The sequence below is a fragment of the Lynx canadensis genome, chromosome B3 (genome assembly GCF_007474595.2).
Source record: "Lynx canadensis isolate LIC74 chromosome B3, mLynCan4.pri.v2, whole genome shotgun sequence".
NCBI lineage: Eukaryota > Metazoa > Chordata > Mammalia > Carnivora > Felidae > Lynx > Lynx canadensis.
The window spans coordinates 39994493-40021385 of NC_044308.2; the positions used below are offsets into that span (position 1 = coordinate 39994493).

General features: G+C 52.9%; 1 protein-coding gene across 1 annotated transcript; it reads right to left on the reverse strand.

Annotated features, from left to right (window-relative positions):
- Window positions 1-2620: 2620 nt before the first annotated feature.
- On the reverse strand, window positions 2621-26572 carry PLEKHO2 (pleckstrin homology domain containing O2). Its single transcript, XM_030317937.1, is given in 8 exon segments — window positions 2621-4771; window positions 4773-4936; window positions 4938-5570; window positions 7870-7968; window positions 9515-9619; window positions 15785-15901; window positions 20125-20274; window positions 26448-26572. Coding segments are annotated over 8 exon segments (1485 nt in total). The 5' UTR covers window positions 26460-26572; the 3' UTR covers window positions 2621-4566.
- Window positions 26573-26893: the final 321 nt, after the last annotated feature.

Sequence of the window (26893 nt, forward strand, 5' to 3'; positions counted from 1 at the left end):
GCAGGAAGCCCATGGTGGCCCCAGGCCAGGGCCCCAGGGAATCAGATCCAGATCCTGGCACTAACTTGTTGTCTCCTAGGCAAGTTGTTTAAGCTTGAATTACTAACCTGTAAATGGAGTGAACATAAATACATCTTCCTCATGAGGCCACTGTGGTGACAATGGGAGGTGAGTATAGGCCTGCTAAATAGGATGTGTCCTGTGAGGCCAGGCCACCAGGGTTTGTTAAACATTTTTTATGAGGCAGGCCACAGGCTAAGTGTTTCACAGCAACTCTGTGAAAAAGGGAGAATTAGCCCATTTTATAGACAGGAAAAACTGAGGCAGTTTGCCTAAGGTCACTCATTCTAGATGTGTCTACCTCCAAATCTAAAGTCATGGTTTTCTACCTGCTGCTTCCTCCAGGATCTTTGTTCCTTTAATAAAATTATGACAACAGGGAGGAATGTTCACCATCATCTCTCTACCCCCATGTTCCCCCCCAGAGGCTCCTCATAACGACATAGAAACCTCCACCTGAGTGTGTGTGTGGCCTTTTCTGACAGCTATGTCTCATATGTCTCTGACATGTCTTGTGTCAGGGACATGAGAATAAAGGTCAGGAGGCAGGAAACAGGATATGGAGGAGGGACAAAACACAGTGGTACCAGAAAGACACAGGGAGCTTCCAGGGCCCAGGCTCAGGCAGGGCAGAGGTAGGGGCAATCCAATGCCACCCCCCCCAACATTCCCTTCCCCTCTGTCTGAATATGGCCACCTTGTGGTTTGCAAAACCCTGCATTGTAACTACCCACAGGACTTCAAGCCACTGAGATATTGCAGCCACTATTCAAATGAAAGGCCTCCCCTTTTCCACATAGGCCTTCAGCCTCCAGAACCAGAGGGAAAGTTCTCACCACATCCTTCCTCAGCCCTATAGCTGGCCACTAAGTCCTTCCCAGCAGCTGCTGTCTCCAAGGTGACCTTTCAGAGGGAACCTCATTCCTGGGCAAGGGGCAAGTGACACCCCTACCAATAAAGGGGTTCTTCTCCCTTACCTTGATTCCTCCTCAGAGATAAGGGACCTGTGAAGGTGAAATGATTCACCTAGGGTCTGCAGGCCACTCTCCAGCATGGCTATGACACATAGGCCAGTGGCAGGGGAATTCAGGCAGGACTCAAGGGTCATTGCCAGTCAATAGACCCTGAGTCAGGTGCTTCCTGTTATGTTGGCCACTGGACTTGTCTGGCAGCCCTCACAGAGGAGGAAGGGAGCCAGCCTTTGGGAAGCACAGCAGTGCTTTTTCACATCAGGGAGTAGGGACATTGTAAATCTTCCTTTCATAAGTGAAGAAACTGAGGCTCTTGAGGCTGAGGAGTCACCAAGGTCTCTGGGTGGGACTTGAACCTTGGCAGTTTGACCTGGAGCTCAGTACACTGGCCCAGGGGCTTCCAAAAGCACTCAGTGAAGCCCTGGGATCCTGCTGAGATGCATTAGGGGTTCCATGGGCACATGGCAAGGCCCAGGCTAACCCCTAATCAGAACCAGGCTCTGAGGTTAAAATAACAGCTGGAATCATTTTGAATCATTATAGGGAACACCTGTTCAGGCAAGACTCCTCAATGAACACTAAATCTAGGGGGAAATTGATGAGGTGTAACATACTTGTGCAGTCTTAAAATATCTCCCAGATTGTTAGTTACAAGAGAAAAAAAAATCGTAACTATACAATAGAAAAATCAGACACCTTGACCAGAAGATCAAAACTGACATCACCAATGAAGGATGAATGAAGGTCATATGTCTCCAGATGTGATGCCCTGAGAAGGACCTAGTATCCCCTATACAGTTTTCTGGCTAAGAATCCATAACCTCAATCTAATTCAGAGGAAACCTCACGATGAAAAATCCCAAGTGAGGAATGATCTATTAAAAACAGTGGGGAGGAAGAACTATATTCTTCAAACATGTCCACATCATGAAAGATAAAGGCTGTGGAAACACTTCAGATTAAAGGAGACTAGAGAGACATGTATACAATATTTGAGCCTCCACTGGAGGAAAAATATGAGATTATTGGGTCAAATGACAAAACTGAAATAAGAGCGATAATAAGTATGCCAGTGTTAAACTTACTGAAGTTGATAACTGTATTATGGTTACATGAGAGAATATACTTAAGAAATACTCACTGAAGTATCTATGGATAAGGGACCATGAAAACTAATTCCCCAATGATTCAGAAAAAATTATATATGTTAAAAGACACAAAGCACTCAAAGATAAACCAATGGGTCAATCTGATAAAGAATACGTGGGTGTTCTTTGTTCTGGTCTTATTATTGCAACTTTTCTATTCGAAATCATTTCCAAATTAAGTTTCTAAAAATTGAAAAGCATTGTGCCTTATGACACTTAGCTCCCAGCCTATAGAAACATGTAGGTAGGGGTGGGGAGGGGTAAAATTGGAGGGCCTGGCTGAGTTTAGCAAAGATGCAGCCAAGCCTATGGGAAGGAAGCACTAGAAGGAAGCTTAAAGGACCAGTGATGCCACTAACCAACCACTGCTTACCCTCTGCTTCCTTGAGGCCAGCCCTAGAGCTGGTCCCCACACCAACAAACAGGCTTGCAGCAGAGAAGTTCCATAAAAAGGGATTTATTGCCAAACTTCAAGAAAGGCGCTTCATAAACAGAAGACATGGAATGCTATCCTCCTCAAGGAGGCAGGCCAGGCAGACCCTGCATATTCCCAATTCTTCTACCCCTCCCCTTGGGGCCCAGGTCACCAAGGCACAGGAATCCCATAAGAACCCCCATAATGGCATTAGGTCACTGAGATGGTCCCAGAGCTACTTGCTCAATCTGGTCATTTATCCGAGGAGGAAACTGAGGCTCTAGTCCCTGGAAACAGGTGACTTGGCTAAAGCCCCAGCTGGTCCAGGCTGCTGGTGGGGGAAAGCTGTTCCCCAAAAGAAGAGTGCAGGGGGCCATGTGACTAGGCACCTGATGCCATTCTTGCTTTCATACTGAAGGCAGATGGAGGGACAGGCAGACCGTGGCATGGGAGCCTCGTTTGTCCAAAGAGTGTAGTTTGAGAAGGCCCGTGGGGGCTCATGGGTCAGGACATTGCTGTTCACCTCCACCTCTGCCCAGTATAGGCTGCAGAGTGGATATCTGCCCCTCTTGATCCCTGGCCACTACCCTCAAGAACAAAGTAGAAGTACAGTAAAGAAGGCATTGACCTGTACTGGCAGGTCTCAGTGGGCACGACTGGTGGTGGAGCAGTGGGCAGAAAGGCCAGGACATGCAGCTGTGACCCTCCCTGTCCTCTTCCAGTAAATAAAAGTGCACATGCTAAAAACCCCCTGAGCAGGCCTTTCAGAAGCTGCTCCTACTCCTATAGGTCCCAGGGAGTGGCTGTGCCTTCAGGGCCTCTGCACCTAGATGGAGATTGGGTGTGTTCCCAGAGTCAGGGACAAGTGCAGGGAGAATTGGGGTGGAGGGGAGGCGACAGATAGGGAGAGGCCCAGGCTGTGGGCTTGGACCAGGAAAGGGACAAAAGGAAATGCCCCTTCCACTAGGAAGTTCAGGAAGAGCAGTCCATCTACGGCCTGAGCCAGAGGGGAAGAGGGGAAAGGGAAGTGATTTCAGGCCCCAACATACCCCCATCAGCATCCAAAGAAATGATTGGGATGTTGGGCCTGTTTGGGTTCAGGAGGAAGCATAGAGAGCCAGATATAAATCCCATCTGGGGAGGCACAGAAGTTGAGGTGGCTTCTCCTCTGAAGGTTCATTTATAATGAAGTAGGTACAGGATTTTCTGATGTTGACCTCAGAGCCATTCTCGGGTTCACCTCTACAGGAAATGTGCAGGGCTGGACACAAGCTGGTCCAGGGGGAGAGACTAGACTAGGAGACCCTTCAAGTTCTTCCTCTACCCTGGAGTCCTCCAATCACAGTTCACCAGAGAGGAAGGCCTGCAGAATAGGAATCCCACACAGATGCCTTCCACCTGCCTTCACAGGCCCTGGCTGGATTCCAGGTCTCAGCTGACAGAAAAACCTATAACTTGGACCCAAGGCCTTGGCAGCTATTGCGAGTAGGTGGGTAGGGAGGGCTAGTTACGGCTCAAAGCTGCCTCTGCCATGACGCTCTCTGCCCGGGAACATCTGGATGTGGGAGCTGTGGCGGGGTGGGGAGGAGGGGGGGCTCAGCTGTGCTCTATTCAGAAGTCAGGAATGTAAACTACTGGGGGTGGGAAGCAGAGATGATGCCACCCCCAGAAACCCCAAGTGCCATGCTAAAGCCCTGGGGCAGTTCAGAACAACCATGCAAGCAACCAAGTGTGTGCTCCCTGCCCAAGCCCAGAAACTGGGCCAGATAGTCAGATAGTGGTCCTGGGTGGCTCCTGGCACCATTGGCCAGGGCAGGGCAGGAAGGATACCAGGAATCTCCATAGTTCCTGGCCATACCCCCAACATGCCTGATGGCCTTTCTACGGCCTGAGCAGAAGCATGTTTTTTGGCAGGGCTGGGCTTTGATGGACTGGGTTGGCTAGGAGGGACCACGCCCTGGCCTGGCAGGCCCTAGGGTGCACTTCTCCGGTAGAGGGTCACCAGCTCTTTCCGCTTTTCCTGTAGCCCAGGTGCTTCCTGGCTCATCTCTCCCAGATCTCTGATTTCCTGCAGGGCTTGGGTGGCCTGCCTCAGCTGCTCCACAGCCTGGCTGAGCAATGTCTCAGCGCTCACAGGGGCCGGCTCACTGCCCAGCACCTGGTTCAACAGTTTCTCCTCTGTTTGAGGCCACCTTCACCTCCAGCTGGGCCCGATACAGCCGTTCTCCAGGCTGCCGTGGACGCCGGGGGCCTTCCCCAAGCAGGTTCCCCAGGGAGGAACAGCGGGGATGGAAATGAGATGGCAGGTCCCAGCAGGGCAGTGCTGTGGACATCGTTGCATCCCTTTGGGGTTGTTTCTGGGATGCCCGAGGCCTGGGGTGGATTGACGGGCTCCAGACTGTCATCCACGCCATTCACTGACATCTGTGCTGGATCTGGGGCCGAGGTTTCAGAGGCCTCAGGACTCTGGGCTGGCCCAGAAGCCGCCATCCCACTCATGGAAGCTCTCAGTTTCTCTGATAAGATCTTGGGTGGGGGTGTAGGAGGCTTCCCACCCTCCTTGGGCACAGCCTCAGAAGCCTCAGAGCAGGGCACCTGGAGTTCTGTACTCTCAAAGTCAGGGGCGTCCTCGGGGCTGGGGTTCTCCCAGCTCACCTTCAGTTTGTCAGGCAGGACCATGCTGGGGGTCTGCTCAGGGCCACTGTCCTCCTGTACTGGAGTCTCTGAGTTTGCTTGGTGGGACTCAGAGCTTGCTGAGACAGGGGATGGGGCTCTCTCCCCGGCAGGAGTCTCCACTCTGTCACTGAGGCTGGTGGTCTCCGGCAGTGGGGAAGGCTTGGTAGGAGGCATAGGGGGCCTGAGTGTCTCTTGGGGCTGGGCTGCACTGACATCATTGCTGGGGCCAAACACTGGCGGCCCACTATCTGGCACGTCGAGGTCCAGGCGCGAAAGCCCATCAGAAGCTGCATTGGCTACCTGGTAAGGGACAGTATACAGGTGTCATCTTGGATGACTGGCATTTGGATCTGTGCCCACCCATAAGGTACTCAAGTCCTCCCATCCAGGCTGCCCAGGCCCCCAGCCTCCCACTCTCCACATCCTCTGCCCTGGCTTCCAAGGTCACATGATTAGATGCTGAAGTGATTCTCTGATGCAGCCTCTCCTCTCCCTCACTCCCACAGAACTCCCTGTTTTGGAATCACAAGCCAGGTCAGAGATAGGGTGTCGTCTTGGTGCCCCAGCCTGTGAAAAAGACTGCTTTTTAGTGGCAACTGTACTGGTCTGGGCAGCAAGAGACATGGCTCCAGCCCTGTTTTTGACCCCTTTCTGGCTCTATGGCCTTGAGAGAACTCCATCTGTGCAAGCACCCATCCAGGGGGGCAATGGGACCAGGACTCAAACACGGCCTCCCAAGTTGTCTCGAGCCCACTTACTTCTGCTTCCCCTCTCTGGAGACCGCTGTATGATCTGCCAGCCTCACGCCCAGCCCTCCAGCCCACATCTCTGCAGCCTTTGCCTGCCCAGCTGCTCAGCAGCCAGTGCCTACTCTCCTCATGCCGTCAGATGTGACCCCAGACACAGACAGCCCCATACCGCAGCTGATCGCCAGAGAAGAACAGCTGCACTGAGTTGGCAGCTGCCCCGCACCTGGCCCGAGGGACCTACAGAGACACCCAGCAGCCCCACGGTCATGGAGACCCTCCCAAGGAGCCTCAGAGGCCCTGGAGCAGGGCTGGGCAGGAGGCCTCTCTCAAGGTCCCTTACAGTGGGGGTCTTGGCTGAGAACCCCACTCCCATTTACCACAGGGGATCTGGCCAATACATATACTTGCTCAGTCACTGGGACAGGAGTGCCTCTCTGAATTCTTCTCAGGGGGTCCTTCTTCCCAAGACTGGCCCTTCCCCAACACGTAGCCCTCCCCCTCGGGCATTCCCTTTCTCTCTGGCTACTTCAGGCATTCCCTCTGTGGGCTTTATTCCCTCAGCTGACAGACGTGTCATTTCAAAAACAACCAAAAACATTTCAAAAACAATCTCCCCAGTGACCTCGGCCCTTCCCTTCTCCCTCTTCCCTACCACGGTCCCCTTCCCTCTGGCACCCCCAGCTCTGCACCCGTTGGGAAACCTAAGCTAAGCCCTTCTCTGATGGGGTCACTGCCTGCCGCTTTCCCTAGACCTGCCCCTGTGACTTGTGGATGCCAACCTGGCTGATAACACATCCTGTGCCTTTCTCTTTCTGGAGGTGCCATTCACCTCTCTGGCTTTCTCTTCCTTGGCTGTCTACTGCCTGCCCCACCCCCCCCACCACCAAATGTAGCATTTGCCGAGGTTCTTTCCTGGCCTCCAAAATCTTTCCCCTCACCATCCACCCGCCATCAGCAACATTGGTCAAAAAAGGGCTCTTCCCTTACCCTCACTGTGCCCATAACTTCTCCCAATTCCTGGTCCAGGGCCTCCATTCGCCCAGTCAGGCTTGGGGCACCTCTGACAACCCTCCCCTTCTGTCTGGCCCACCTCCCCTAGCCCTGTATTCAGTGGCAAGCCCAGATGTCTCTTGCTTCCCAGGGTCTCTCCCATTGGCCCCTCCTGAGCCCTGGAGGGCCCACTTCCTCCCTCTTCTTCCTGGCCCCCTGCCTCTCTCTCCCTTAACCCAACCCATGCTACCCTGGGCATCAAACTGACCTCTGGAATGTACCCTCCTATTCATCCCATCCCTAGCTCCTGCACACCCCAAAGGGATGTGTAGTCAAAAGGACTCAGCACGCCCTAAACCCTCCTGCCTCAGCTCAAGTCATTCCTGTGGCCAGAGAGCTCCCTCACATCAAGTCTGACAACTGAAGCCCTTCTTGTCCTTCATGGGTCAGCTCAAGTGCCAATGGGCCCTCTGTGGTCTCTCTTGCCTGGCTTCTGAGAGCCCTCCTCTGTATAGAAGTTAGTCATAACTCTGCTTGAAGCAGTCTGTGGACAGGTCTTTTCTCCATCTGGAAGCTGAGCTCTGAGAAGCAGGGACCAGCCTCAGGGTCTTAGTGTCCCTTAGGGACCAACTCTGAGTACGGGCAATGTGCAGACTCAATAAGCAAAGCAGGTACATGTACACCCCAAGCACATATAACACATGAGCCTCCACACACAGACACCCCATATACCACTCAGAAAGTCCCAGCTCCAAAAGTCTCCAGGAAAAAGGTGGCCCCAAGCTTGGCTACCACCCTAAGGAGCTGTGGTCCCAGGCTCACCTGACCTCCTACCTGTCTAAGCTGGGACAAAGTCTTACCTCCTTCAGGTGGACTCTTGTAGGTGGCCGGCGCCGCTGGCCCCCACGCACCCGGTCCCGTGTCACATGCTCCAGTGCACAGCTCTTGTCCACTTTTACCTGGGAAGAGGGAACAAGGTTAGTGCCCAGCAGGCCTTGGGGAGAGGAAGAAATGCCCAGACATTAACCTGACTCAGAGGCACGGTCTACACCCACATCTTCCCTTTATAGGGTCAGGGCCCTACCTCTGGCCCTCTCTTTAAGGCACCTCCCTGTGTCTGGACCTCTGCTTTGCTTCCTGTCCCTATATTGTCTTTGTCATCTCTCTGCCATCTGAGGCTCTCCCTTTCTCTGCAGCCACGCTCTCTGCCTCAGTCTTTCTGCCTGGATATGGGCTACCAGCCCTTGCCCTTCAGTATACTTGCGTATATATACAAACAGCCCTGAGGCTGTTTTTATGCTTAGCTGTGGGAGCAGAGAGAAGGCAGCCCATGATCCCCTGGTGCCTGCCTTCCAGAAAATGGACCCAGTCCTTCTCCCAGGTCCCTTGGGGATAGCCCAGGAGAGAGCAAGCCCTCTGCCCCTTTTGGGCCAGGGTGTCTAGAAGACAGAAAATCCTCTCTGATGGTAAGGAAAGACAGTCAGGAGTAGTTGGGAAGAGTAAATAAGATTTGCATGGGAAATCCAGACTCTGGACCTCGAAGTAGCTTGTCCTTGATGGGGAGTATGGCTCAGACTCTTCAGCCCTTAGGTCAGATTCAGAGTCAGGCCCACCTTGGGTGGGGATGAGGGTGAGGTTCAACTGTCTCTGTTCCTGACTGTTCCACCAAAACTGGGCTGACATCCAGCCCATGTTTCTGGGGCCTCTAATACCTACAATATGCTCTATCACCCCTCACCCATGAAACGGGGACAGTTTCTCTAGCTAGTGAAGGGCTGAGCAAGATACAGTCTCATAAAACATGACATAGAAACCACGGCTGTGAGTCAGGAGACCTGGGTGTTAAGAGGAACTTGCTTGGGAAGATTCCTCCCCTCAGGTCTTAGGCTTCTGCAATCCAAGGGGTCAGTTTAGGTGGACCCCAGGTCAATTTTAGCTCAAAGAGCTACAGATCCATGATGTCAGAGACAATCCACCCTAGGAGATCTGGCCCCATGGGATACCCTGCCTCCCTCAAACCTAATCACAGCCACTGGTGCTAGAGTCACACTACAGTAACAGGGGGCTAGGTAGTCATTGCAGACAGATGGGGAGGCCCAGGGCCAAAGCCAGCCCAGCCTGGACTTTACAGCCAAACTGAAAAGAGCTTTCAAGCTCTCAGACATCCCCCCCCAGACCCCTCTGGCCTGGGCCCACCTGCTGTTTTCAGCTGAGGCTGCGTTGGAAAGGATGGATGGCTGCCACCAGTTAAATTCTACTCTCCACCTATTCACTTTTTACTTTAAAACAAATTAATTTCCTGACATCTCAGTTTCTTCATCCTTAAAATGAGAACACTTTGAGGGGTGTTGTGATTAAATGAGGTAACAACAGTAGATATCCCAGTGTCTGTAGCATAATCTCAGGGTTGTCTGAAGTGGGGGGGGGGGTGCGGGGCAGGATCCTCTCTGAGATCACACATGGCGGGAAAGGAGACACAGAGCCATCCATAGGACTGCATCGCACCTCATCAAAAGCCTTGTTCTTGCCTCGGTTGATCCCTTCATTGAGGGCTTTGATCCAGGATTCCTTCTCCTCCCCACTGGTTGCTTGAAACTTGATGTCGCTGACCTGCAGGGGACATGGATGGGGTGGATGGCAGATGTTTAACAGAGTTCACATTTGGGGTCTTAAGGAAGTTTTCCCATCCCAGATCCCAAAGTCTGTGATGGCACAGCTGGTCAGGAGCAAACTGAAATGACCCCCCACAACAGGTCTGACAAGGGGCTTTGGGGGAGGGGAGGAGATAGATCAAGCAGAGAAGGGGCTGGCTCTCAGCATGATGCTGCCAGAGATTTGGATTCAAATCAGCCTTGCCCTGTGGAAAGAGCCAAGATCTGGTCTTATTCCATGTGACTTCCCCAGACCAGCTGCCTGTTTTTTCCATAAAGTAGGAGCTGTCCCAGTCTACATCCACACCAGGCTGAGTACAGTGACAGAGGTGACAGGTGTGAAGGGTGTCCATTGGTGAAGGCCCACTGGAACCAGGGCCACATGCAGCTCTCCAGAAGGCCCCACACTCAGCCCTGGCCAAGTGAAAAAGTCCCAGGGTATCCTTTCTGGCCTTGAATCATAGGTTGTATGAGAGAAAGGGCACTGAGGGTCAATTTCAACCCCCTCATCTTACAGATGAGGAAAACAGAGGCTCACAGATGGGATGAGACTTGCACAAGGTGACATAAAGTAATCCCATGACTCAGGACTCTACACCCCATCCCACCCCAGGCATCCCTTCTCATCTCATGCAGGAGCTCCCAGTTCTTACATTAGAATCAGAGAGGGGTACCTGGCCAGCTCAGTCGGTAGAACATGTGACTCTTGATCTTGGGGTTGTGAATTCAAGCTCTATGCTGGGTGTAGAGATTACTCAAAAATAAAAAAAGGGGCACCTGGGTGGCTCAGTCATTTAAGCATGCTGGGTGTAGAGATTACTCAAAAATAAAAAAAAAAGGGGCACCTGGGTGGCTCAGTCATTTAAGCATCCGACTTTGGCTCAGGTCATGATCTAGCAGTTTGTGAGTTTGAGCCCCACATTGGTCTCTGCTGACAGCTCAGAGCCTGGAGCCTGCTTTGGATTCTGTGTTTCCCTCTCTCTGCCCCTCCCCTGCTCACACTCTGTCTCTGTCTATCAATAATAAATAAATGTTAAAAAAGAAACTGCTTAAAAAATAAAAAAAATTGGGGGGCACATGGGTGGTGCAGTCGGTCAAGCATCCTACTCTTGATTTGAGCTCATCATGATCTCACCATTCGTGGGTTTGAGCCCTACATCGGGCTCTGTGCTGGTGGTGTGGAGCCTGCTTGGGACTCTGCTCTCTCCCTCTCTTTCTACCCTTACCCTCCTTGTGCGCTCGCTCTCTCTCTCTCTCTCTCTCTCTCTCAAAATAAATAAATAAACTTTAAAATAAAATAAGGAACACCTGGGTGGCTCAGTTGGTTAAGCATATTACTTCGGCTCAAGTCATGATTTCACAGTTTGTGAGTTGGAGCCCACGTCGGGCTCTGTGCCGGCAGCTCAGAGCCTGAAGCTTGTTTCAGATTCTGTGTCTCCCTGTCTCTCTGCCCCTCCCCTGCTTGCGCTCTCTCCGTCTCTCAAAATTAAACATTAAAAAAAATGTTTTTAATAAAATTAAATAAATAAAGTAAAATTAAATTAAATTTTAATTTTAAAGTGTTTTTGGGGTGCCTAGGTGTCTCAGTCAGTTAAGCATCCGACTTCAGCTCAGGTCATGATCTTACAGTCTGTGAGTTTGAGCCCCATGTTAGGCTCTGTGCTGACGGCTCAGAGCCTGGAGCCTGCTTTGGATTCTGTGTCTCCTCTCTCTGCCCCTCCCCCCTCATGCTCTGTCTCTGTCTCTCAAAAATGAATAAATGTTTAAAAAATTTAGGGGCGCCTGGGTGGCTCAGTCGATTAAGCGGCCGACTTCGGCTCAGGTCATGATCTCGTGGTCCATGAGTTCGAGCCCCGCGTTGGGCTCTGTGCTGACAGCTCAGAGCCTGGAGCCTGTTTCAGATTCTGTGTCTCCCTCTCTCTGACCCCCCCTTCATGCTCTGTCTCTCTCTGTCTCAAAAATAAATAAACGTTAAAAAAAAAATTTTTTTTTAATTAAAAAAAAAATGTTTTTAATCCTAAAAAAAAAAAAGAAGAAGAAGAAACAGAGAGCAGCTCAGAGAACCCCCTCCCTGCCAGGATCCAAGATCAGACAAGAAATGATAGAAGGAGCAAGACCACACAAACAGAGGGACCACTTTGCATGGCAGACACAATAGCAGTAGGGTCTCTGAGTTGGACAGAACACTGCTTACAGCTGGCTGACCTTGAGCCTTAGTTTCCTCATCTGTAAGGAACCTGTGAGGCACCACAACCTGCCTCATGGAGCTGTGAAGATCAAATATTTATCTGAAGTGTTGACTGTGGAGCTGGGCATAGAGTGAGTGCTCAGCAATAGGCATTATCACTGTTGGGGGCTCAGGTGGTTAAGTGTCCGACTCCTGATTTCAGCTCAGGTCATGATCTCACAGTCCCTGAATTCGAGCTCCGTGTCAGGCTCTGTGCTGAGAGTGCAGAGTCTGCTTGGGATTCTCTCTCTCTCCCTCTCTCTGTCTCTCTCCCGTTTGTGCACGCACTTGCTTTCTCTCTCTCAAAAGAATAAAGAAAAAAAAAGGAATTATCACTATTGCCTTCCTTCTGACAAAAGAGTCCCAGTTTCCTCATCTGGATAAAGGCATAATGCCTAACCCAAACAATGCTGAGGGAATTAAACAGGACTGATGCCAGGGTCCCCGCACACAGTAGGTATTCAGTAAATAGTTACTGAATGAATGAGCCAGTAAATGAATGAACTGGCCCAAAGTTCCTTCCCTTGCCCCGTTTTTGGGTCACTGCCCACTCTGACCTCAAGATGCCCTAGTTCTTTGTCGGGCGGGTCGCCAGCGTGCCCATCCCCCACCCTGGTGTTAGATAGCGCCTTCCCTCCGGACACCTTCTATGTTATGTAACACCACAGTCTGCCTGGCCCCCGCAGCATCCTCGTTATATAACTTCTTCCTGGCTGCTGCCGCCTCCTCCTCATACAGGGCCCTGGGTCCCACCCACCTCCCCATGCCAGGCACAGCCAAATGCTCATTTGCATGACCAGGGTAAATTCGATCCTGGCAGCAGATCTGCAGTTAAGTCAGAAACCCCAGGGCACCTTGGCAACTGCCTCTTAGCCCAGCCATCAGGGCTGCAGGGGGCTCAGGGAGGGACGGTGGCAACATCCAGGCTCTGCAAGGGCCTACCCAGCCCTGTGATGGGGACTGCCAGAAAGGCAGCCCAGGGCCAACCCCTTGGAGCCTAGCTGCTGCTCCTTCTTGCAGGCTCCGAGATGGTGGGGCCCCTGCTTAGTGGAGGATTCAGCATGCCGGAGAGCTGCAGAGGCATACCCTTGAAATCAGCCACAGATGGAGCAAGAGTAGGGCAGAGAAAGAGCACTGGCCTGGGAGTCAAGCTAAGAGTTCTAGTCCCACAAACCCACATTGCACAGGCTTATGCACTACTTGGGGCCTCAGTGGGACAAGATCAGAGGCCCAACCCAACCTGAAATCCTTCCCCAATGACCAGCCCACCTGAGGCAGGCCTGGGCATGGAAAAGGGGTCAGCCTGTGTTCTCTTATTTATTTATTTTTATTTATTTATTTATTTATTTATTTATTGAGACGAGTGGGGGAGGGGCAGAGAGAGAAGGAGATACAGAATCCGAAGCAGGCTCCAGGTTCCTGAAGCAGGCTCCAGGTTCTGTCAGCACAGAGCCTGACGTGGGCTCAAACTCACAAACTGTGAGATCATGACCTGAGCCAAAGTTGGACACTTAACCGACTGAGCCACCCAGGCGCCCCAGCCTGTGTTCTCTTCTGCTCCCTGTGAAGGAGGTGGCTTCAGGAAGACCTATTGTACTGGCCAAAGGAACCCCCTAGGAGAGGGAATGCAAGGTTAAATGGGACCCAGTCCCACTCTAAGGAACCTTGTTATCCTGGCTGAATGAGCCAGGCATCCCACAAGGGGGACCAGAATGGGGACAAGTGGAATACCAAGAAGTTGTTCCTCTGGCCCCGCCCCTGGCCCTATGTCCTAAAGAGCCACAGGCTACACAGGTCCCTCTCAAGCCCTTCCAAGAAGCCCTGGGGCACAGGCCCTGCTTGGAGTTTCAGAACCAACAGGACTGGCCACAGAATAGGCCCACATGGCCTGGGAAAGAGGGGAGGACAAAATGGCAGACAGGAAAAAAGTGGGAGGGGGAGAGAGGCAGCAGGAAAGAGGAACGGGCCAAGCTGGCCAAGACCAGCAGGGCAGCAAGGCCCAGCTAGGCCACCCTGCTTCCTGGCAGCGTCCGCCTGTGACCTCATGGCAGGGTGTGGGGATGGGAGGCAGGGGGAGAGGGGCATGCAAGACACTGGCGTCTTTGTTTATTTGATTAGAGGGGGGGAAAAGGCAGTCTCAGGACCAGACAGCCAGGGTCATGTGACCTCCTGGCCAGCGTGTGGCCTCACTGAGGATGGGGAACACCCAGGGCGATAGGAAAGGAGGGTGAGAAGACATGGGAGACCTGGTGCTCCGGGCGGTCCACCATCTGACCTCTGGGGAACCCTGCTGTCTGTATGAGTTCCTCGGGCGCCAAGAGTCAGGGAGAGCTGGAACTGGATGTGCTGTCCTCCCACCGCCCTGCAGCCCCACAACTTGCTCCACAGACTCATCTCCCTGACCTATCATCTTGTTCCCAGAGTCACCCAGAGCCAATCTGAACTCTTGGAAGGATTGGGGGGTGGAAGGCAGGGTGTTGGCCAAAGCAGCTAAGAATGCAGCTGCACAAATAGGCCTCTCTGAAGGTAAGTCCCACACTGAGCTAGGCCCCACCCACCTAAGCCCACCATCAGCTGATCGTCAGAGCTGGGGAGAGAAGAACAGCACTGGCAGAGGACAGAGAAGCATGACCCCATCTGCCTCCATCCATATAAGCTCACTCAGAGAGACAACACGAGACCCAGGCAAGACCCATGGTCAGGTGAACACTCACCTCTACATACTGTACTCTGCATGTCACTCACACACTACACAACTACAGTGCCTGCTCAGAGAGGAACAGGCAGGGGCTAACTGGCCTGAAAGACCAAAATATGGCTCTCCTCTTCTTAAGAGCCCTAAGCAGCAGATGTCAAGTGAAACCTGGGCTCAACCCCCAATTCCCAGAGCTCCACAGTTGTTTCTGTGCTCCACCCACTGCAGAGTAGGACAAAGGGTTAGTAAATAACGCACCACAGCCTCCTCCAGGGCCCCAAGCCCCGAGCCCCAGCACTCAGAGGACTTAGGCTCCTGGGCCTTAAAGCTGGGGGAGAACAGTAGCCTCCAGCAGGCCCAGACCAGATGCTCCCCAACCCCCAGCCTCTGACTCAGCCTGACTCTGTGAGGCTCCACATGATGTGCAGGGGTTGGGACGAGGCGTGGCCCAGCTGCAGATGGGCGCGAGCTGGAAAGAGGTGCTGTACATGCCTGCCTCAAATCTAAACTCTCTCCTGACATCTGTGAAACTATACCATGCATCAACACCCACCCAGACTCCCTGCCAGAGAAATGTGCAAGCAGCAAACATCATCTGCATACACAGCATGTCCCAGGGGGAGAACCTCCCAGGCAAGAGACTTTCTCCGGCTTCAGCCAAAAAGGAAAGTGCAAAGGGAAGAAAGCTGGGGGGCCACAGTCTCTGAGCACTGAGTCCAGGACAGAGGCAGGATGGGTGGCCCACCCAAGAAGGCCTGAGATGAAGTGGAGGCCATAGCCTCCCCTCTGCCCCAGACTGTATCAGTGCTGCAGGCCTGGTGGGCTGAAGGCCTCAGTCCCCAGCTTTCTTGTCTCAGCCCCTGTGCCTCATGTGTCCAGGATGTGGGAAAGGCCAAGGACCCCACCTCCAACTATAGCCTGGGAAGGAGGCCCCCAGTGCCTGGAAGGGAGAGGGGACCAGACCTCAAAGCAGTGCCCCGAATGCATCTCCTATCAACCAGACAGTGGGGAGACTCCAGGCCAAATGAGCAAAAGGTCTAACCTGTGGCAGCCTCTGGGTTTGAGCCTCAGCCACACTCCAGAGACCCTCCAGGGGCTACATCCAGGGCCTGGCCTGCATTAGAAAGCCTTCCAGGGGTGATCTTCCAAACCAACCCAGGTGGACCTGGAGGAAGGTCAGACAGCAGTGGGCATAGCCCTACCTTGTTCCCCGGGGATCGCTGCAGGATAAAGCGGTGTTTACGCTTGAGGAGGGCACGAAGGTCCTGGCACTTCTCATAGCTTCCCAGCTCCACTGTCTCCACACACTTCTGCTCATCCTGGGGAGGGAGACAGAGGGGCCATGAACTAGTGAGAGCCAGATGCACCCAGACCCTCCAACACCCAGGCCCACTGCAGACCCTGATCTCAGTCAGTGAGGGTATCAATCCATCAGAAGGCAACCTTGAGCTGCCAATTAATCACAAGATGTGGTATTCAAACCCCGGCAAGTAGACAGTGTTCAGTCCATGCTGGCTGGAGGGAGGCTCAAGGCTCAGCATCCGCATGAGAAATGGGGCAGCCAGCCTGGAGGTGGGTAGCGGGGCCGACTCAAATGTGCCTAAGGCCAAAGGAAGAAACAGGGGAAGCTAGAGAAGCCTGCCTGGCGGTCCATGTAGGCCCCGAGGCCAGGCAGAGATTTGTGGAAGAGGCAGCCTGGAAGAGGGAGTAAGATACCACAAAATGAGAGAAAAAAAAAAAAAAAAAGGCTTTCCAGGCAGAGCCACAGAGGGAAGTTTGGGGCTGCATGCCTGCCTTTACCACAATGATCCTGAAGTGACTTCCCCACTTGGCATCTTCCTCTGCTGACCCCTGGCTAGGTGAAGAGGCCACTCTCTGTGGCCTACACAATGAAGATGGCAAGGGTTCCTTCAAAAGCAATCCCCCCACTAGCCTGCCACTCTGAGGCCTCATCACTAAGAAGACCAGTGGCCAGGACAGTGGGCCAGCCTCTTCTAGGCCACCAAGGACACTGGCAGGGCTGCCTTCCTGCCCAACAGCCCTGGCACTTGAGTATTTTCTCCATTTGGGCTCCACCTACCAGGTGCCTCTCCAGCAAGCTGCCTGGACAAGCTCCCCAATGTTGGTCAGTTGCTTCCTCTTCCAGGGGAAGACCCAGATGAACAACTTCTCACTGTGCTGCATTCTCACCCTTGAGCATCCAGGGAAGAAGAAGCCAGCCCTGGGGGTGGGAGTTAGAGGGGAGAGCTGCCCTAGATGCTGGCCAACAAGTTAAGGACATGCTTGCTACTGGACATCACTCAGAGAGCCAGCAAAGCATCCCCAGGGACTGCGTTGGTGCTCTGCCATTTTGGGTGGAATATCTGGGAGGCAGTGACTCAACTGTTTGCAGAGGAAATGCCCTGATTTCCCTCCATGATCCTGATTTCCCTCCATGATAATCTGCATATTTTAAGAAACCTTGACACTTAGCAAGCACTTTTGCATCTCTGATTCTCCTGAACCTCTCAATCACCTGAAAGCCCAGAGCCCCAGAATTGACCTCACTGTATACAGAAAGAGAATGAGGCCTGGGGGCGAACTGATTTGCCCACGAAGCATGGACACAAATGCAAGGGGCAGAGCCAAACTCAGACCTATATCCTGATGCCCAGGCCGGAGCTCTTTCAAGCACACCACACTCCTCCCAGCCAGTCAGAGGCTTGGTGATCAATGCCTTAGCAACAGGTTGCTCTATAGTAGTGGTTCTCTACATGTAGTACCTGGGCCAGCGCAGTAGCACCACCTGAGAACTTGTTAGAAATACCAATTCTCAGGCCCCATCCCACTAAATCATAACCATAGGAGAATGGACCTAACAATCTGACTTTTAGCAAACACCTCAGGTGATTCTGATGTATACAAAAGTTTGAGAACCTCTGCTTTACACCGTAGAATCTCAACCTTGTTAGCACCTGGGAGCTTTAAAAACCCCAATGCCCAGGCAACATCCCAGACCAATTTCATCAGGACCTGGGCATGTGGAACCCAGGCATCAGTATTTTTCAAAGGAAAGCTAAGGGTGATAACCACTGACCTGCTCTCTGTTTGGCCCCTCAAGGGAAGGAGAACAGACAGATGGTCAGGGTGGCCTGATCTTTCCCATCCAGGTTCAGTTAAGTGTCTTTTCCCGTATTTGCCTCCAAGCATCTCTTTGCAGCCCCTAGTCTCCAATTTTTTAAGTTTCCACTCAACATGAAGACTAGTAAGATCCAGGAAACTCTCCCGCCATACCCACAAGCCTGAGCCCTGATGCTTTCTCTCCTCTGAGGTCCCCCATCCACAAAGCACCTGCCAGGAGCAGGCACCATACTAGGTTCTAGGGACACCGTGCCATGGGGAAGAACAGTCCTCTAACTCCCTGCTGGGCATCTCTCTCTACCCTGTGCTGCATGTGTCTGCTCTCTTTTCTGCCCTACAAAGGGCAGCCCTCAACAGGGGCACACATAGGACCGGTTTGCTGGACTGAATACCTGACTCAGAGTAAGACCCCAGGAAGTCCCCTCCCACCTGCATCCAGAGAAAGGAAGCTGCCTGGGGAAGGATGCCCAGTCCCAGAGAGAGTAGCTCCCCATGTGCAGAGGCCTCCTTCAACTGGACAACTAGTAGCCCAAATATATCCTCCTCTCTCTGAGAACAAAAAGTCAGTCCATCCCCACCACCCGGCTCCCCAGGGTTGCCTGACCTGGGTCTCCTCTCCACCCGAAACGCTGAATCATCTGGCCCTTCTGCAGCTCAGAAAAACGGATAAACCAGCAGGCACTGGGCGGGGGCAGCATTTTTGGAATGTCAGCCTCACTGACAGCAAAGAAACAGCCAAGAGTCATTTGCACTCGCCTAGTTCCTTACATCAGAAAGAGGAATTGAACTAATAAGCATTTCTCAATTCCTACTCCTGGGCCAACCTCCCCCACCCCTGAGTGCAAAGTTCTTGAAACTGCACTGAGGTTTTTAATAGTGATTTTTTTTTAAGCTTGATTTAGATGTTTCGTGTTTACGGGATGTAAATCCTTCCTGCTTCCCAGCTGTGGCCAGGTGCAGAGACACAGCCCAGGACAAGTCTAGCAGCGCCTGACAGGCTGACAGCTTGGGGGCTTGTCACTCAACTATTACGGCAGCTGGGACTGGAGGAAGGTGTGACAAATGACTTTATTTATAAAAATATCCCCCTGCTGCCGCCACAGCACATCCTAATTTGGTGACGGCAGCGGTTGAGAACATCTGGGGGGCTCCCTGCATAATTCATTCCCTTGCCCTCCTCCAGCTGCTTCTCTGACACCCCAACTCCATGAGCCTGGGGACTCAGGCAGGAAAGGCAAGGTGCTTCTCAAAGGCAGTTCCTCTAAACAGTAGATCTGGTTGCCCAACTTTTCTTGGCCTGGGTCAGTTATGAATTTGCCAAGATAACCTGAGGGATGCTCAGAAAGGATGAGAGGACAGGCAGAATCCCTCTTCTGCCCCCAGACCAGTTCTTCCCCATGTATTCCATCTGTCAGAGGCACACAGTGATAGCCCACTTTCAGTGGATGGGCCTTCTAACAGCCTCAGTCCCAGAACACAAACAGCATCCACAAGCAAAATTCATCTTTCCTCCTCAGATCTCACCCAGAGCTTCATCGACTCTTACTTAACACACAATTTTAACATCCTTGGTTGTCCAAGTTTCAAGCCTACTGAAATGAGTAGGGGCACAAGCCTGAGGGGGGAGCTGAGGTCTCTGAGAAGCACAAGGACAGCAGAAGTGGCGACTGGCACTTGATGTTAAAGGAAAGAGAAAAGCTGAGAAGTACAGTCAGGCAGTGTAGGATAATCTGATGATAGGGGACTCTGAGCCACGAAGGAAAGACTCACTTTAGTCCAACACCTTCTGTTGAATAAGGCAGAGGATATTCAACATATTTTAGAGGATTTCCACCAAAAATAAGTTTCAGAGTTTACTCGCCAGAATCTATGGGTAGAAAGAGCACTGGACTTGGTTTGGGTCCCAACTCCTTCATTCACAGAGATGCTGAACAATCATTTGGCCACCTTGGGCTTCAATATCTCCCTCTATAGAATGTGATGTGATGACACCCTCACGGGACTACTATGAGCCTCATATGAGAGGTATGCAAGAACTCCAAACAAGCAAAGTTTTGGTTGAATGGAAGAAGCTCTAGTTTTCTGGAACACTCACTCATGTTGAACCTAGCCCAATGACAAGGAGTTACAGTATAGAAGTACACTGAGGAGACACACACATTTCTAGGTACATACACTTCAAAGGGCCCCTCATGCACGAGCCCGAGACTTGCACCTGGAGATATTGTCCCCATACCATAGAGACCCAGAGAAGATCAGGCACTTGCCCAAGGACTCAGGTCTCAAACCAAGTCCAGTTGCACAGCATGTCAAAAGTGGAGCAGGTGTTCCAGTCCCAGTTCTGGGATCCTTCTGCTGGCTGCCATCATCCCTTTGCCTCCTGCCCCAGTAATCCCAACCTCAGGGCCAGGTGAGTCCTTACCTCATTCTCGTAGACCAGCAGCTGGGCCTGGCAGAGGAGCAGATATCGGTCTTTCCAAAGCCCCAGGAGGCCTCCACTGCTCTTCTTGATCCAGCCAGCCTTGTCGGCCATCCTCGCTCCCCGAGGCTTCTCGCCCCCTTCCTTCACACCCTGTAAGATAGCAACAGGACATGCTGTGAAAGCTGCTGACATGGGGTCACACAGTCCAATGGCCACACAAGGGATATGTCCCTCTGCTGGGTACCTACTCATATCATCCCACATGAGCTTCCCCACAACTCCCAAGGCAGGTATCCTTCCTTAATCAAGTATCAGAAATAACAGTAATAGAGGTGCCTGGGTGGCTCAGTTGGTTAAGTGTCCAATTCAGCTCAGGTCACAATCTCACAATTCATGGGTCCGAGCCCCACATCGGACTTTGTGCTGACAGCACAGAGCCTGCTTCAGATTCTGTTTCCCTCTCTTTCTCCCCCTCCCCCGCTCACATGCACTTTCTCTCTCAAAAATAAATAAACGTTAAAAACAGTTATTAAAAAAGAATTAACAGTAATGACAACAGCAACAACAATAATAATAGCAATAGCCACCTCAATACTGAGCCAAACATCATCCCATTTAAATGATATAACTACTCTGAGGTGGAAGCATCATTATTCACATGGTACAGCAAACTGAAGCTCAGAGAGGTACAGCAAACTGTGTGACTTCCCAAAGTCACACAGTGGGACAAACAAACCCAGAAGTCAAACCGGGTCTCTGACCCCAGGTTCTTCCAGCTCCACCATTCTGCCTCATGGATTCATTCAACCAGTTCACAAACGCTATACTGAGCACTGACAACGTCACTGGTGCTGGATTAAGCAGGAAACAATAAAAATTATGCATCTCTGTCCTCATAGAGCTGGCGATGCAGGGAAGGAGAAGCTGAACAAACACCAGACATAAATACATTAAGGAGCATGAAACGCTATGAAGGGAACAGTGAAAGGGGCATGAAGAAGGGAGTGAGAGTGGACAGTGGGGGACCTGGCTCAGGTCTGGGTGGCCCAGGAAGGCGTCCCAGAGAAGGACCATTCAAGCAGGAGAAGAAGGATGGAAGGAAGCAGGCAGGCAGTGGTAATCTGCCTCTCCATCCCTGCCCTTCAAGAGAATCCATTCTACGGCTTCCTGCCCCAAAGCAGGGGGTCCTCTGCTCTTAGTCCCACCACAGGCCAGGACTTGTGGGCGGCCATCCATCTGGTAAGGGCTCCAAGGACTCTGCCTTCGACCACAGGCTGGTACAGGAGGTAAACTCGAGTCCTCTTCTCAGACATGGGCAGCCACCCCGGAGCCTCCAGGCCAGCCCTCAATTATCTACTTAGATGGCTGGGTGTCAGGTACATGCCTTTCAGATGGGCTCATTTCACCTCTGGTCCCCAGCACCTAGCACTGTTCCTTTACACATAATGGGTGCTTGAGAAATACCTGTGAAATGAAAATAAAAATACACCGATTTGCTAACCACTTTGCTTCAGTGACTGGTGCCCACAGCAGTGCGTGTGAAGGAGAGGGTAAAAGAGAGGAGGTCAAGAGCGTGTCGAATCTAGAGGATGCTAGAAGGAAATTAGCACTGACTAATTTTGAGTACTTTATAATTTACATAAAGTTCAAAAAAGGGGCCCCAGTTAAAAGGAGCATGCCTCTCCCCAGGGATACCCTGTGGCCACAGCTGGCTTTGGAAAGACAAGCCCAGGCAGAAGCCTGTTGAGCTGTCAGGGGCTGGGCAAGGGGCTGGGCACCTCCCTGCTCAATATCATGGCAAGGGAGCCCCAGCTTGGCTCTCACTGTGGCCCCACCCCTCTGAACTGCACACTCCAGTGGTTGAGAGTGAGCTTTTGACACCCAAGTCACACAGACCATAGGCAAGTCACTTAACCTCTCTAAGCCTTAGTTTCTTCATCTGTGAAATGGTGATAATAACAGAAGTTGCAAGGATTTTAACTCCACGAGGGCAAGATTTTTGCTTTGTTTCAGCAATATCCCCAGTGCCTAGATAGCATCTGGCATACAGTAGGTACTCAATAAATGTTTGTTAAATAAAGATATGGCATATAAAGAGGTGCCTAGAATACCCTAAACTTGGGAAATGGTATCTGTCATTGTCACTGTTGTTGTCACTGGCATCCCTTCCTGGCTCTCAGGGATGTTTTCCCTGGGCCTGGTTCAGAATTCGGGAGAAGGCCTTTATGGGCTTAGCTGCTGGGTCTCAGTACCCTAGGAGCTTTAGGAATGTGGTGTGCCCCTCAGCATCTCTCCCTAACTTGTAGATGACTAGAGAAGTGGGAAGTCAGATGGTCCCAAAGTATCTTCCCAGATGGAGGAGTGTGGAAGTGGGAGGGTTGCCTATAGGCCCAGTTCTGAGCCACCCTGACCACGGAGAGAGGAGACTTCAGGGACCTTTGACAAGAAGGGGGAGGCTCTCACATCCTATCGTGCACCACTCCCAACACCAGAGACCCTGTATTCAGCCCCCATTAGCTACACGACCATGACTGGCAGGGGCCTCATCTCCTCAGTGAGCCCTACAGGCTGGCCCAGGCCCAGGGCTAGAAGGGAAGAATGGGAAACCCCCACCCCACATTTCACACATCACACCCCTCCATCAGCAACTACAGTGGCGCTGTTGGCCACCTCCTCGGCCTGCAGGACTCTCAGTGTCTCTTGCACAGAGCAGTAGGCACTGGTATCCCACTGCTGAGCTCCAAGCTTGCCTCCTGCTTTAGGGGCCCACCCACCACCCCATGGATCTCACACCCCCTTTGTAAACTCCTTCCCCTTGTGACCTCCTAGGCCTGCCTCACCCACTGTCTGACATGTGAAAACTTCCTGTCAGCTGGAAGCTCCCAGGGGGCAAGGCTGGAAGCTTGTGCCTTAACCACTGTCCTCTCAGGGTGTAGCAGAGCAGTGCCCAGTGAATACTGGGACTGAGTTAGTAAAGAAGCCTTTAGGCTGGGTGGGACAGGGTGGGACCTGAGGGGAGAAGGCACTTTGGGATGTGGGGGGAAGTGACAAGGGACTGGAGATGGCATGAACCAAAGCCCAGGAAGGGTCTCCTTGTCAGGAATTAGCCACAGCAACAGCACCAAAGGGAGGCCTGGCTAGAGGCCAGAGTCCTGCTTGCTGCTACCCTCCACCCTGCCCCTCTCCCTGCCCCTCAGACACTTCACCAGGGGGCCTGGCTATGCCCCAGTAAGTTTTAATAAGTGGCCCCTCCTCCTGGCAGGGCTCACAGGGGAGGTTTTGTCTTGCTCAGCCCAGTTTCACGGCCTTCTCTCCTCTCATTGACCAGCTGACCACTGTTCTTCCTGTTTCACCCTCTCTCTTCCCACCCATCCTCACTCAGACCCTCCCTTGCCCACTGTGAGCAGCTCCTGAGGCACCCCTGAGCACCAGACTGGCTCCCCTTTGCTTGAGGTGGGAGGATCTCTGTGTCATTCCTTTAGGACAAGAAAGAAAAGAAAAAAAGAAAAAGATGTCAGGTCACCCTAACACTATGCACAGAAGGGAAGGGAACAGGTGGAAAGCCACAACACAGGCCATGGTGGAAAGACAGAGACAAGCAGAAGAAACCTTGTTGGCACCTCACACCACAGGGAGCTTATGACAACCTTTGCCCTTTAAGTCCAATGATGTGCTGACCAAACTCTGCTAAGATCCCACCATGTCAGAGCCCTGGGATGGGGTTATCAGAGAGGAAGCATAGACTCTGCCCTGAGGGAACTTGCAGTCTGATGGGGGCAACAGAGACCCTACAAGGTAAGTCTTCAGTCTGAGGGTGGGGAGGGCATCCCCTGCTCTTGAGGGCCCCAGCCTTTTGGGAGAACATAGGACCTACCCGGAAGGAACATGAGTCCCAGCTCTCTGGTGCAGTAGGGGTTTGGGGTTAGTTAGGAAGTCCTTGCAGAACTAAGTAGGAGTGTGAGGCAGGCAAGAGACACACACCTTGGCCCAGAGGAGAAGGGAGGACACAAAGGGTATCAAGAGACCCTTCATTCAACCCCTTCATTATGGAATGAGAAAGTATAGCCAGAAAGGGCAAGAGATTAGCTCAAGGTCACAAAACCAGGGCTGGACAGGACACTGTCCTGCCTCTCTCTAGATGGACGTGGACAAATGAGTCGCCTGGAGCCACTAGAGGCCGAGGCAGGGAAAGGCATGACTGAGAGAGAGAAGGTGGGGGTGGAACCCCAGGGCAGAAACAGGAAAGAAACCCTAGGTTCTGGGTTTTCAACCTTACTCCAGTGGCTGCAACAATATCCCACATCTATATTCGTAGTTTTCAAAGCTTTTGCATGCATATCATCACATTTCTGGATTGCTCACCTCCCTCTTTTGTGGATGGGGAAACTGAGGGCCTGAGAACTCAAATGGACAAATGCCCAGTGTCTGGACCCCAAACTTCTTCACTAAGCCTCAGCCTCAGCCTGGTAGCCTCAGACTACCAAGCTATTGCACAGAGGAGGTCAGTGAAGCCTGAGGGGGGTTGGCACTAGGGTAGCTGGGGCCCCCAGAGAGAAATGTAAGCTAGGGGAAGGGCTGCAAACAGCCATGTGGGAGTGAGGTGAGGCCAGCCTGAGGTCATGGGGCAGAGCAGGTGACTATGATCTAAGAGGTGTTTTAGAGAAACAAAGATGGGCAAACACTGAGACCTAGAGAAACAAGAAGTGATTAGGAGAAGGAATGGGAGGACAAGAGTGAGGGATGCCTAAGACAAGGCAGGAGATAGGGAGCCCCTCTGTGTGGGGAGGAGGTGGGCAAGCCCTTAGATGGCTCAGGTATATGGGGAGCTCTTGGCATCTGGGAGTCAGTAAATGGCAATGTTAGAAACTCAGGACCTAGAGGGAGTGCAGGGCTGGGCTGAGCTGGCCAGGAGACAAACCATTGGCCCAGGAGGCCCCAGGAGAACTTCCCTTAATTGGGGGCCAGAGCAGATCTGGAGATGGAGTAATCCTGTCCCACATCCTCTGGGAGAAGGGGAGGGGCCACAACCAGACAGTCTAAACCCTCACAGCAGGGGCCTGGGGTGGGGAGGGCAGCCCTACCCCTGTCAGAAAGAAACCACAGCAAATCATAGTGGCCTGACTTTGCCCCCTCCTTCCACCCACTCTGAGAGAAGGGACACAATCACACAGGACCCAGGGAGGAGGCCAAGCCCTACATTTTATAGAAGAGGAAATGCAGGCTGAGAGGGGAAGTGACTTATCTACCATCCCACAGAAATGCAGGGCCTGGCCTGGAAGGAACCCTGACAGACAGTGGCCCCAGGAAATAGGGAGCTGGACACTGATGGGGACACGGGCAGCCTGATCCCCTCAGGGCTTTCCAGCTGGCCAGGGTTACCCCCAAGAGTGAAGCCTTCATTTTTTCCCTCCATCTATCCAGGCAAACACATCCCCATCCCTTGGGCTGGGAGGGACAAAAGCTGAGACCCCCTCAGAGGACAAGAAGCAAAGTCCTTGAGACTCAGCAGGTCCCGGCTCCAATTTATTCATTCCACATGTATACATTAAGTGCTCACTGTATGCTTCGGTGATGGGGCTGATGGGAGAACTGAGTTTGCAATTCAAGGGCAGGGGTCACTGAGTGCCAGAGCCGACTCCAGATCAAGAGGGTCCTGAGGGGGAAGAGGGAAGCTCAAGGCTGCCCAGCTCCTCCAGGGAGTTGGCCCTCCCAAGGATGTGGGGAAGGTAGGGGCCAGGATCAGCCCCTATGTGGGCCTGATTCTGGGGCAGGGGAGAAGATAGGAGAAAGAGGATCACAGGGACTTATACAGGGAGAAAAGGCAACTTCTCCAATCCTCACCACTAGACACGGTCCAGACTCAAGATTCTTGACACAGGGACTCCAGACCCCACAGACTCTCCAGGACACTCAATACTACCTCTTCAGGATCAGACCCGGCCGACACGGGGGTGTCAACGGTAACCAGGTTCGAGCCCAGTTCCAGGCCACTTTCAGCAAGTTATCAACTGACCAGAGCCTCATCTCCCCCTCAATCCAATGCGAACTATAACAACCGCGATGCCCACAGCTGGTGTGAGAAGCCAAAGAGATAACGTAGAAGATGTGTCTGCGAAGTGCGGGACACGGAAACACTACCCCCACCCCTGCTCTACTGCCTAGCCTCAGCCTGGAGAGATGGGGGTGGGGTAGGGGTTAGGTGTCGGAGTCGGAGAGAGAGAGCAGATCGGAACAAGGGCCTGAGCCTGCGACCCCAACAATGTAAGGGGCTCGAAGACCCCCAGCCCAGCCCCCCCCCACCCCCCGTCTGGCCTGGCCCTCACATCCTCCTCCATCGCGAGTCCGCAGAGTCCGGCCGCTCCGCCGCTCACTCCCCGCGCCGCGCGGGCTCCGCCACCTCCATCCACACCCGGCCGGGCGGCGGCTCTCAGCGTCTGTCCCGCGGGCCACCCGGGGCCCAAGAAACTTCGGGGGGGCGGGGTTGGGGGCGGGGAGAGGCTTCCGGGGGCGAGGGGGCGGGGCCCAGGGAAGGGACTAGCAGAGCTGGGAGGCCCAGGGCTGGGGCGGGAACGGGTGGGGCGGGGGCCGGGGCGGAGGGGTGGAGCCTGGACGGGGCCGGGTGGGGGTTTGGGACTGGATGGTGGAGCCAGAAGGAGGAAGCAGGAGGGGCAGGGCGGAGAGAGGTTTCCCGACCGCCGAGGGAGAGGGACTGGAAGGGGACAGAGGGTGCGGGGACCGGGCGGAGGGAGGGGGTGGGGGCTTCCGGCTA